Source organism: Corythoichthys intestinalis, chromosome 8 (genome assembly GCF_030265065.1).
Source record: "Corythoichthys intestinalis isolate RoL2023-P3 chromosome 8, ASM3026506v1, whole genome shotgun sequence".
Classification (NCBI taxonomy): domain Eukaryota; kingdom Metazoa; phylum Chordata; class Actinopteri; order Syngnathiformes; family Syngnathidae; genus Corythoichthys; species Corythoichthys intestinalis.
Genome location: NC_080402.1, coordinates 51,508,824 through 51,521,965, shown reverse-complemented (window position 1 = coordinate 51,521,965; position 13,142 = coordinate 51,508,824). Strand labels below are relative to the sequence as shown.

The 13,142-nt window shown below is 38.5% G+C and overlaps 1 protein-coding gene across 1 annotated transcript in view; it reads right to left on the bottom strand.

The window, feature by feature from the left end:
• The window catches only part of LOC130921090 (collagen alpha-1(XVII) chain-like), a 77,352-nt gene that overhangs the window by 36,534 nt on the left and 27,676 nt on the right, over positions 1-13,142 (bottom strand). The window contains exons 15-26 of the mRNA XM_057844732.1: positions 9,812-9,940; positions 9,481-9,729; positions 9,346-9,384; positions 9,215-9,241; positions 9,100-9,126; positions 6,068-6,130; positions 4,223-4,327; positions 4,097-4,150; positions 3,809-3,862; positions 3,572-3,634; positions 358-402; positions 67-138 (exon numbers count right to left, since the gene is read on the bottom strand). Coding sequence (XP_057700715.1) covers positions 67-138; positions 358-402; positions 3,572-3,634; positions 3,809-3,862; positions 4,097-4,150; positions 4,223-4,327; positions 6,068-6,130; positions 9,100-9,126; positions 9,215-9,241; positions 9,346-9,384; positions 9,481-9,729; positions 9,812-9,940 — 927 coding nt within the window. The remainder of the gene's footprint in view (positions 1-66; positions 139-357; positions 403-3,571; positions 3,635-3,808; positions 3,863-4,096; positions 4,151-4,222; positions 4,328-6,067; positions 6,131-9,099; positions 9,127-9,214; positions 9,242-9,345; positions 9,385-9,480; positions 9,730-9,811; positions 9,941-13,142) is intronic.

Sequence of the window (13,142 nt, the reverse complement as noted above, 5' to 3'; positions counted from 1 at the left end):
GGAAATGGGAAAAATTGCGGTAAGAGATAAAAGATGTATTTATTGTGAATTTGATCGTGTGGGCACCTGGACGACCATCAACTCCAGGAGGCCCAGGTGGACCTCTAAGACCAGTAGTTTCCACGAAAGCTTCACCGCCTGCAATTTAGAGAGGTTGTTTAACAATAGGCTTTATAGAAAATGCCACAATGACAACAGTTTCTTAGTGGATCAAATGTAGATTGCTGTTGAAAACCCAACTTGAGAGTTTTTTTTTTTTTTTCCGTTGGTTTGTTTTTCACGTCTTATTATATTACAAGAATTAATTTCTTGTGTCAATTGTGAAATATTTGTAAGATTAGATAAATATATACTAACCTGCAATTCCCTTGGATCCTTTTTCTCCATCTCTTCCAGGTTCACCTTCATGACAAAAAATGACACGGATAAAATGTTCATCCAATGTGGTTGTTCTCTGTATTTAATGGTGGTAACTAGAGATGTCCCGATGCCGATCGATGGGTCCGATCACGTCATTTTCTAAGTATCGGAATCGGCAAAAAAATATCGGCCATGCCTTTTTTTAATCTATATACAGTGGGGAGAACAAGTATTTGATACCCTGCCAATTCCCAATGGCAGTGTATCAAATACTTGTTCTCGCCACTGTATATTTTAATTGAATCGTTTTCTAATTGTATTTAACGTTACAGGCATAATATGTTACACTCATCCAGAGTCTTTAGTTTAGGCTTAACGTAGAGTTATCAAATATATCCCGATAACCGCGGCAATTAATTTATTAATAAATGTGTCACGTCAAAATATTTAACACTAGTAATATATACGCTGCACGATCCTCTCACTCATTGTCGCGCTCAATCTGCCATGACGCAGCTTTACCTATATAGAGAGGTAAGAGGCAGCAAAAAATGCGTTGCGTGAATCTTGGCAGTCTTTGAAGTCGTTCTTCAATTGTCTAAAACCCTGCAATCTTTCTTCCTACTATTAGTAACATCATAGGAATTAATGTGGGGAAGCAAGGTGGTAATAGATCTTTGTCAAAACCTTCACTTATTTCCCAAAGCAGAGAAGATAGATCCATTGGTAGCATGACGCACAGTCATGGTTTTACTTCCCATCATGGTTTCACTTCCCATCATGCATTGGGGCATGCTGCAGTATCATTTACTGAAAGTTCAACAAATACACTAGATGGCAATATTTCGTCACAATACACAAAGTCACAATTCTTTCTATCTGTGGATCCCTCTCACAGAAAGAATGTTAAAAATGTAAATGCCATCTTGAGGATTTATTGTCATAATAAACAAATACAGTACTTATGTACTGTATGTTGAATGTATATATTCGTCCAAGTTTTATTCATTTTTTTCTTAATGCATTGCCAAAATGTATATGATCGGGAAAAATTATCGGGAATAATTGGAATTGAATCGGGAGCAAAAAAACATGATCGGAACAACCCTAGTGTTAACAAATAACGTCATATATTGAGGTCCGTTCAGAAGGTTTTATTGTGTTTTGTTGTTGTTGTTAATGTTGTTAAACCTCCGATGAATGAATTTTAAAATCCTTGGTCAAGATTTTTTCTGATGTGTTTTTATTCTTCCTCACACACAAAAATAATGTTCAATTTCTTATTTTTCAAAAATATGATTATTTCATAAAGTTGCAGACATGTCCAATCCAGTGGACTCCATGCACCTGCACACTCAACTGAAAACAATGTTAGTTCACTATCAAAAATGAAATAACTTGTGTTCTATTGTAAATATAGAAACCTCTTGATCTCTTTTATGCTTTGATAAACATGTTTTTTTAATTTTGGGGAAATTTCAACACTTTCAACATTATAGGCACAATGAGTAGGGTTGAATATGAAGACCAATGAAACTTGTAGTTGTGACTCCTACACCTAAGCACCAATGTCTCTGTTGTTGTCTGGCAGCCACTCATCATCACTGTTGTCACTACAGTCATCATCACTGAAGCTGGATGGAATTTCCTGTAAACTGCCCTATTCTTTGCTGAAAAAATGAAACATGGAAAAAAAAAAAAAAAAAAAAAAAAAAAAATGAATCGTCATTTTACACAAAAATCCAAAAACAGGCTGTACAAAGGAATTGGCACCCTTTGAAAAATGATGTGATGCTTCTCTAATTTGTGTAATTAACAGCACCTGTTACTTACCCAGTACTTTCCAAATAGTGGGGCGCGCCCCCCTGGGGGGGCGCAGAGCGATGCCAGGGGGGGCGCATGTGACCTCGGGGAACATGCTTTTTTTGTTGTTTTGTTTTGCCGTACTGGAATAAAGTGTACTTGCACAACCACTCACTGTGTGGCAGTGGCGCTCTCAGTTTCAGAGTGCGCGCAGTATTTTTGAATTAAAGAAGAGCACTCAGCAAACAGAAAACAGATATGAGGAGCAATGCGCCGCCGCTGTTTTCGAAAGCCGTTTTCCGACCGGACTCACTCACGCAGCGACCCATTGCCTTGTCCGGTTCTCACTTCGCCGCCCGAGAAGTGCCATTTTCGGCTTGGGATCGTCACGACGACCGCCCTCACCTACGGTTCTACCTCTGCCGCCGAGAATGCGCTTTTTTCGTGCCGTTTGCCTTTTAGCTTTGACTTTTAATACAGTGGGTGTTGAGGAAAGACCACTGTTTACTGTGTCTAAAAATAATTATAGCGGACAGCCAGAAGCCAAATCAATTAAGACGCCACTTAAAGACATTAGACCCCAATCTCATTGATAAGCTGCTTGTTTTTCAGCGAAAACGTGCCGCAATTTTTCCAACAATCGTCCTGCTTTGTCAGTGTTATATCATTAAACCAGTGAGCATTGTTAGCATGCTCATTGCAAAATAACTCCAAACCACAAGGAAGTAAATACTGTGAGCAGCAAAAATAAAAACTGTCCTTCTGTCCAAGGACACTCTTTTTTTCTTTTATTCAGTTTTGTTTTTTCGGTCACATTTTTTGGCATATTGTCCTCATGAGTGAATGTTTCTAATCAATTTTAATTTGTTATTATTTACTGATTTTATTACATTTTATTTTTCTGTATCAAATGGTCAAAAATGTACCTTGAGTGTTAACAGTTTGGATTTTTTTTTTTTTTTTTAATTAAGGAAAATTAATGCGCCTCAAGTCTTCTCTGTTACAGACAAAACAATGTTAATAAAGTTATACTTTATTATAAGTTGATCTATGTTACCTTTTTTCTTTATTAGAAAAAAAAGGACGCAATGTTAGGCAGATGCGTATTTATAATAGTAATTTTATAGACAAATGATACTATTTACAGTGGCGGCAGAGAGTTTGGGGGGGGTGCGAAACATTTACGTCTTCCTTTGGGGGGCGTAACAGAAAATAATTGAGAAGCACTGTACTTACCTGTGGCACATAACAGGTGGTGGCAATAATTAAATCACACTTGCAGCCAGTTAAAATAGATTGAAGTGGACTCAACCTCTGTCCTGTGTCCTTGTGTGTACCATATGTAATGTATTTCGAAAAAAATCATTAAAATGACTGGCGTGTCCCTTTGAGGTTCCTAGAGACATACCTGTTGGGCCAAGCAGTCCCCTCTCTCCCTTGTCCCCTTTGACTCCTGGCAAGCCTGGTGTTCCTAACGTGTAAATTCACATCATTTGTTCATCTTTCTTCTGTACTGCGTATCCTCATACAAACTTCTAGTTCTACACTATACTTTTTCTATAAGATATTCTTGATAGTAACCAACAATTTAGTTACTAGATACAAAAGCACTAAAAATGCAATGAAGTAATGCTTTAAAGTGAACCTTTTTCTCCTTGATATCCATGATCACCCTGGTAACCCTTCGGACCTGGAGCACCTGTAGACATGACACTGATCATTTTTACCTCTTTAATTCCACATTTTATACAACTGAACAATCAATAAACACATAAAAGATGATTGAATATCTTTCTGGGAAAGCCCCCTGCACATACATATACATACTCTAAATAAATCATGAACTCATGAATTTATGCTATGACTCGGACAGAATTTGTTAAGTGGCTTATTACATCAGGTCAATCAATGAACGTTGTTATTTACCACTTACCTCTCTGCCCCACTTGTCCAGGAGCCCCAGCTCTTCCTGGATCACCAGGATACCCTGTCAAAATTGGGTTTCAAAATAAAAATTTGAACAGCTTGATACATTTCCCCTACATTCAGCCTTATTTACCTCTTTCTCCTCTAATTCCATAGCCAGGTGGACCAGGATCTCCTCGGTGGCCCATCAGCCCATCCATGCCCTTCTGACCTTGTAATCCCTGAGGGCCTGGATCACCTATAAATGGATACAGGTAGTTACGATGTACCCGATTTACGTGATTTTGACTTAACGACGCCGGAGTCTTGTTTTTTAGGGTTTTTTTAATAGACAAGTTTCCGAGACACTTCTGCTTTACTTCCGCTTGTCTGCTCGCTACTTCCGTTTCAGAATTTCTCCATCCAAAATGACAGAGGAGCTGGAGTAACATTGCTCAACAAAATCCCTTGAGACCCGGTGTTTTGTAGCCATGTTGCGGATTATGAAAGGTATGTTCTTCCTATCCCTGCATCTTCATGTGTCGGGTGCACAAAAAATAATAAAGCTAAAATCTTGCGCAGTAAACGACTTGTTGCCTTTGATATTGTTATCACGATGATGATTGTAATTATTATGATCTTTAATATTAGTCAGTACAACTACTGTAACTGCTGCTTACCTGTTGCTAATCATTACATAAAGCATGGCACAATTATGTCAACGCATAAAGGCAAATGTTACAAGTTTTTTGTTCCTTTGTTTACAGTATAGGTGGAAAACGCTGTTAGGCAAGGGAAGACAAGTTGATGTGCATCACAAGTTCACTACAACACGTAGTACGTACGTTGATGGACATACAGTGGGGCCAATAAGTATTTAGTCAACCACTAATTGTGCAACTTCTCCCACTTGAAAATATTAGAGAGGCCTGTAATTGTCTACATGGGTAAACTTCAACCATGAGAGACAGAATGTGGAAAAAAAAAAAACAGAAAAGCACATTGTTTGATTATTAAATAATTTATTTGCAAATCATGGTGGAAACTAAGTATTTGGTCAATACCAAAAGTTAATCTCAATACTTTGTTATGTACCCTTTGTTGGCAATAACGGAGGCCTTTTCTGTAACTCTTCACAAGCTTTTCACACACTTTTGCTGGTATTTTGGCCCATTCCTCCATGCAGATCTCCTCTAGAGCACTGATGTTTTGGGGCTGCTGTTGGGTTTCTCTGGTTTGATTTTGCAGTTTTAACCGCAATTCACGTTGTTCTTTCTAAACCGGAGATTACAAGATGGCGCTGCCCATATTTCGCTCAGGAAACGAAGAGCTCACGGGCATGCACACACGAGGAAGAGTGCATTTGTTTCAATGAAGAAGTTGCGCAACCGAGTGAGAAAGAGAGAGAGGGGAAAGCCAGTACATTTGTTGCTTTTGTAGCATCGGAGACAACACCTGAAAAAAAACACCTTTTGTACTGTTTATTGTGCGTTTTCAATTATGGTCGAATACTTGCGGCGAGTTTATGTGATTGTTTTTGATGATGTGCGGACACTAACTAGTATCAGCAGCTAGTTATAAATGCAAATTTGAATTGCTGTTATTGAAGATGAAACAGATTTAATTTCATTTTTATTTTAGTTTCATCCCGCAAGTGTTGATGTCATGAGCAGCTGAATAAAGTCAACCAATCATCGTCATTTCGGAGCTCAGCTCAATGTCTAGCTATGACTTAGTTCCAATGTTTTGGCAAGGACGGTACAATGATGTATAATGCATGTTTTTGATAGTTTTTGGAGATGTTGGGCATATTTAGGGGTACTTAAAGAGTTAACTCCGACTTACGCGGAAATTTGGCTTACATCGCCAGCGTAGGACCAGAACTCATTCGTAACGCGTGAACTACCTGTAATACCTTCTATGCTTTGCTGGTGACTGAAACTGTGTATGACAGTATTTGCGTACGGATCCAAAGTATTTAAAGTCAAGAATGAATTACCTGTGCTTCCTTTTGGACCCATGGGTCCTTCAGTTCCTGGGTTGCCCACTCGTCCAGGAGGACCTGAAAAACAACATATAATTCAATTTATCAATACCACTGCCTACTACTACTACTACGACAAGCACACCGTCTAAGGTTAATACCTGGCCCACTGTTTTTTTCTATGTATGTTAATGATGTGCCAAATTCTTGTGTAAATGACTTAGAATAAGGGCAACACATGCTGTATGTATCCACATTGGCTATATTAGCCTACTATCAAAATGACTAAGCTGGTTACAAATACTTAATAAGCCCCCATGATTAAATGTTTGTTTCTCTGTAGTGCATCCTATAGAGAATGAAGCACCACGTGATTATTCTGTTCTACGATGTCGCCTCAAGTCTAACTTCCAATTCCAATTCCATTATTATTGAATTAAAAGAATGTATTTTTTTTTCCTACAGACCTTATTAAAACAAAATATATATTTTCCTCCCCCATCTTTTTCCATTTTCAAACATTTTTGAAAAAGCTCCAGGAAGCCACTAGGGCAGCGCTAAAGAGCCGCATCCGGCTCTAGAGCCACATGTTGCTGACCCCTGCTATAATGAATGGCTTTACAAATCTTGCCTACTACTAAACACAACTAAAACTGTTTGTATGACCTTCACAAAGCGACCTTTGGACGTCAAACATCCTGGTGTATTTTGGGGATAAGAGGAACTGCAAATTGTCTCTGAATTCGTATACCCTGGAGTGACACTTGATTGCACACTTTAATTCCACGTCTTTTAACAGCCACATTATAGGAATATGGAATACAGAGAAATTCAACCTGAACAATATTAAACAAATGCGACCTTTCATAATGCTTGGGGCTAGAAGAATGTTATTGCATTCAGTATTTTTATCACACATTGAATCACATTACATGTTGGCAACTGTCAGGTGTCAATACATTCAAGACCATAGATTCGCTTTCTATCTATCTATCTATCTATCTATCTATCTATCTATCTATCTATCTATCTATCTATCTATCTATCTATCTATCTATCTATCTATCTATCTATCTATCTATCTATCTATCTATCTATCTATCTATCTATCTATCTATCTATCTATCTATCTATCTATCTATCTATCTATCTATCTATCTATCTATCTATCTATCTATCTATCTATCTATCTATCTATCTATCTATCTATCTATCTATCTATCTATCTATCTATCTATCTATCTATCTATCTATCTATCTATCTATCTATCTATCTATCTATCTATCTATCTATCTATCCATACATACATACATACATACATACATACATACATACATACATGTATATATATATATACATAATGTTTTTTGTTGTTGTTGTTGACTGTGAGGTCCCACTCATAAAAACAGCCTTTGGTCAAAAACCTATCCCTGTAAAGGCCAGTAAGATCTCGAACAGTCTACCACTTGCCATCAGGGCGTGTCCTTCATTACAAACCTTCAAAACTCACCTCAATCAGTGGTTGAAAGTAAACCAGTTGTATAACCACTAACTTTTAACTTCTTAGTAATTTACTGTACTGTGCTGTGTTTTATCAGAACCTCTTGTTAGGGCTCCAGCACCAAGTGTGCGACAGCCCTGTTGTTTTGCAAAGGATTATTATCCTTATCCAAAAAGTCTCTTGCACCTATGTTCCAAACCCAACAGGAATATTTGGGTATTTTGGATTGAACGTGAAATTTTTATTGATTTACAGGGTGCACATTTGAGATCTTGGCGCCTAGGTAGTTGGTTGGATAAAGCGCTTTGAGCGCCTTGAAAGGTGGAAAAGCGCTATACAAGTATAACACCATTTACCATTTACCATATGAAATCTTAAGTTTTCAAAATGGTGAGTTTTCATTCTCGTGCCTGACCTTGGCAGGGTACCAAAGTTCGTCATTTTATTTTACAACACGCCAAATTCAGTAAATGACAAATAACTCCCTGATACAAGGTTTAATGTTTTTAATATCTGGCATTTATGTGAGGTATCCCAGCCTCAACACAACTGCATTGAAATTTTACCCATTGGACCTGGCGCCCCCTGTCAGGAACAGGATACATTCTTTTTTTTTTTTTTTTTTTTCTAAAGACAGGCTCTGCCTGCAAGGGGACAAAAAATATTGAGGTTTGGTTGAGGCAAAGGGGTCCAAACAGAAAAGTGAAAATGACCATTCCCATGTTGTCTTGCCACAAATTTTGAACAGTCATAAGTTGGCAGACATACAACATATCTGCACCAAACTGAACTGAAGGGTCCTGTAGGGGTCATTTGCATAAACCCGACAGCGCCAACTAGTGGCAAGAGAAAGTCACTCATTTTACTTATACATGTCCAGTTCTTTTCAGGTTGGTCCTTGTAGTTACAAGCCCTTTTTAAATACTATATTTCATGGCCCATGTTCACCTGTCTCTGTCTGTTGCCGTGACGACTCTTTGTTTACCAGTTTATAGAGCCACAAAATTTTGCACACTTGGTCGAATTGGCCCAATTAGATGATTCATTTTGGTTTGGAATACGGGCGTGGCTGCACAGCTCAGTAGCGCCTCCTTTTTTGGATGACACTCAATAGGGCCTTCAATAGGGCTTTTTCTTCCTTGGTGTGTGAATCTATTTCTAATCCCAAATAAAGAGGCGAGTTTTGAGCATGTTAGGTTCTCATGAGATGATGAGAGGTGGACGATCTGCCACCATCCTGACATGCATGCCGTCAGAGTTGCTTGACGTCCGCGTTGCACCAAACTGCGAGGGCCCGTTCAGTCCTGCTTGCAGGCCTAGTTCTTTCTTATGTCTTTTTGTGTCTTTCTGTTCTGTTACCTGCCTAGGGACTGTGGATGGAAATTAGCATTCTTGCTATTATCCTGCATATTTACGTCTTTTAAATGTCACTAAATAGATGTTCATTAATGTGCATTGTCCCTATCAAATAAATAAAGTGGCAAAAGTGAGGAGGACCCGTGAATAATTTATTCCTAGGCTTCAATTCAGGAACAAAGTTCTTACCTGGTTGGCCAGGAAATCCCACAGCACCTATAAGAAATGAAAAGTTCCGTATAACAACCGGTTCTTTCTGAATCAGTATTGACGGCACAAATATATAAATTGATTTAGGTTTTACCTTGAAGCCCAATAACACCTGGATCACCTGTAAATAAATAATGACACTCATGATGCACGTAAACAATTAAAAAAACAAGTAAAATGTATATTTTACTTATTACATTTTTATTTGTAGTTTTGCAGACTCACCTTTTATACCAGGGTCCCCTTTCGCTCCTTTTAGTGAGTCTAAAAATATATGACTTGTTCAATTCACAGCATGCTACAACTTATGATTAACTATTTATTTCAGTCACATCTACAGTATTGTCAATTATTTCTAACCTCTATAAACACCAGAGTGTAGTTCAGCTCTAATCAGCAGTTGGATAGTTTTCTGTAAGTCTTCAGAGAAGATTCTGTTATCAGACTGGGTCAGTGTGGAACCTGAACAACTCCTGTTAGTGTTCTTGGAATCCAGGGGATCAACAATATTGATGCATGAGGAGCCAGGGGGAGGAGCAATCCTTGCTGATGTGGTACTTCCAGCTTCCAGAGCTTTAACTCGCTTCCTGAGACGTTTCACTTCCTGACCTGAGAAGGTAGAGACAATAAAGAGGAATGTAGGTGTATGGTTTTGTAAGGAAATCAGTTCTGAGGAAAAGTATGCGCTCACTCAAAGCAATGAGTCCAAAGAGCAGACCAAGAAGAAGAAGGAGGCCGAATAGGAGGCCTAGGAGCCACTTCCACCAACTGCAGCGGCAGCACCGTCTCAAGACGAAACATGGGCCATCATAACACATGTCTGGAAAAAAAAAAAAAAATTATTAATCTTTTTTTGATTCAAAATAGGGTTTCTCCATTTTTGGAAATCCATTTTGTTTATTTGCTAGCTTCATCAGCACATGATGCTATTAATGGTTCTTTTCAAGCAAGGACGTGCGTTGTCATAGGGACGGTAAGGATATTACAATTCCAACTGCTCAAATTGTCCCCACCAACTTTTAAGCAACCTTATTTGCATTTAAAATGAGTTCAGTTATATAGGTAATTTAGATTGTCTTGCCATATGCTGTAAGGATAAAATAGACCATACCATTATTAAGTGAACTATTTTCATTATGTCCAGACTTACATTCCCCCCTTTTCACTTGGTGAACATGGCAATCTCCCCCCCCCCAAACGCACGTTTGATTGGCTTATGACTTGCCACCCCCCTCCCCCGACACACAGACACTCAAGCACAAACACACACAGCCCCGACAGATTCATGTCAACAACATGCCGCCTCCTTCGAAGAGGATGTATATAAGAAGTTTTTTTTTTTCGGCCAGCGGCAGCCACTGTAAGTAATGTAAAACGGGGAAACACCATTAATGTTGCTATTAAAAATCCGACCTGCATCAGAGTTAGCATAACATTAAACTGTGTGAACTCGCTAACCTGCAGAACTACTGCGGTCTGGCCAGCCTCCATAAGGAACAACGAAGTCAAGCTAGCCGTCCCTCATTTGGATCATTGTTTGCATTATGTTTATTACGGTAATTCAGCGCGGTAGCTTCAGAGTGCAAGGCCCTTCATTAAAAAAAAGGGGGCGCTATCCAAGAGTTGGTCCACTTCAGGGGGACACTGACATGAATATGAACTGACATGAAAAAAAAAATTGTGAAATGAAATCAGAATTTCATGAGAGTACTTTGGTTTGGCCTTGGGATAGTCTAGTATGCCTCAGATGCAAATCTGCCCTTAGATACCTCTGCTTTTTTTTTTATAAATTATTTTTTTCCCAAATACTTTTATATTACTATACTTTAGTAATACTTTGGTTTGAGTCTAGGAGTGCTCCAGCGTCCCCCAGAAGTGGACTCATTATTGGATAGCTCCCTGCTTTTTGTTTTTGTTTGTTTGTTTTATAATAAAGGGACTTGCACTTCAAAATGTTTCCTTAGTAGTTTTTGAAAACGTAGTTTTGAATCGAACTTTGTATCACTTTGTATAACTCTGGATTAATCTCCCTCTTTACTCTCTATGTTTTTGGATCTCATTTGTTCTTTTGTTTACGTTTTTGGATGTCACTCAGTGGAGTAGTTTTTAGTTGGATTAAAGAACAAACACTTAAAGAGCGGCGTGAGAGGTTTTTTTTTTTTTTTTTTGGCTGCTGTCCAGCAGTGCGCGAGGAAGACGGAAGAGAAAAGCGTCGGGCTGAGGGCTTTTTTACGTTGTGGATCCTACAACTTGAACCAATACACATGAAAGTTCGTATAAGGCAATACAGATTTCTGTTGCATTGATCATTCTTCCTATCAATTAATTAGGTTCATATTTGTTTATCTGTTTGGTCTTATGATATCTACAAAGAGAGTCTTCGCAAATACAACCAGGAACTGAAAAATGCTAAACAGTCATATTTTTCAGAGATCATTTGTAGAAACACCAACAATACTCGCACACTATTTTCTGTTGTTGACAAACTGACAAACCCACAAGCATCAATACCTCAGGAATTGGCATCTGAGGTGTCCTGTAATCATTTCGCAGCATTCTTTACACACAAATTACTAAAGATTAAACAGACTGTGTGCAACTCCAGATTAACTAAATGCCTCCCAAAATGTCCCCCACGTCAATCTTAGACAGTTTAGCCTCTTGGACTATGCCACTTTAACAGAAATTGTGTCAAAATTAAAGCCCACAACATGGTGCTTTGACATCCTTCCTTCAAACTTTTTCAAAACTGTTTTTCATTGCATAGCCCCAGACATACTTCAGATTATAAATACTTCTCTCCAAACAGGAGAGTTTCCTCAGACTTTAAAAACTGCAGTAATAAAACCTCTCCTAAAAAAACCTAATCTGGATGCCTCAACTAATTACAGGCCAATATCAAATCTGACATTCCTGGGGAAAATTATCAAAAGGGTTGTGTTCGAACAGATCCAGACTTTTATGATGCAAAACAATCTTTTTAACTCATTTCAGTCTGGATTTCGGCCACAACACAACACCGAAACCGTGCTTATCAAAGTCCTAAATGATATTCGTCGGAATACCGATGCAGGCAAATCATCTGTTCTGCTACTATTGGATCTCAGCGCTGCATTTAACACGGTTGATCACAACATACTACTCAGCAGATTGGAACAGTGGGTAGGGCTTACTGACACTATTCTTCAGTGGTTCACATCCTATTTACATGATAGGGATTTCTTTGTGTCAATCGGAAACTATCAGTCAGAACGAACCAAATTCACGTGTGGAGTCCCTCAAGGGTCAATTCTTGGTCCACTCTTATTTAACATCTATATGCTTCCGTTAGCTCAGATAATGGAACAGTATGACATCTCTTATCATGCCTATGCAGATGACACACAACTGTACATTTCTGTGTCCCCACATGATTATAGTCCCTTAGTCTCCCTGAGTAAATGCATTCATCAAATCAATGAATGGATGTGCCAGAATTTTCTCCAGTTAAATGTGGAGAAGACAGAGGTGATCATTTTTGGGCCAAAAAAGGAAAGGTCAAAGATAAGCAGCCAACTTAGCACAATGTCACTTACAGCTACAAATCAAGTCAGAAACCTTGGCGTAATTATTGACTCAGACCTAAAATTTGATAGCCATCTAAAGTCCGTCACTAAATCCGCTTATTGCCACCTAAAAAATATAACCAGAATTAAGAGGCTTCTGACTCAACAAGACATGGAAAAACTTATGCATGCATTCATTTTCAGCAGATTGGACTATTGCAATGGTATATTTACAGGTCTTGATAAAAAAATCAGTCAGGAAGCTGCAGCTAGTACAGAATGCTGCAGCCAGAGTCCTCGCAAATACAAGGAAGCTGGACCACATTACACCGGTTTTGAAATCGCTACACTGGCTTCCAGTGAGTCAAAGGATAGACCATAAAATACTACTGCTCGTCTACAAAACACTTAATGGCCTTGGACCAAAATACATGCTTGACTTGTTAGATTCCTATGAGACATCTAGACCCCTAAGGT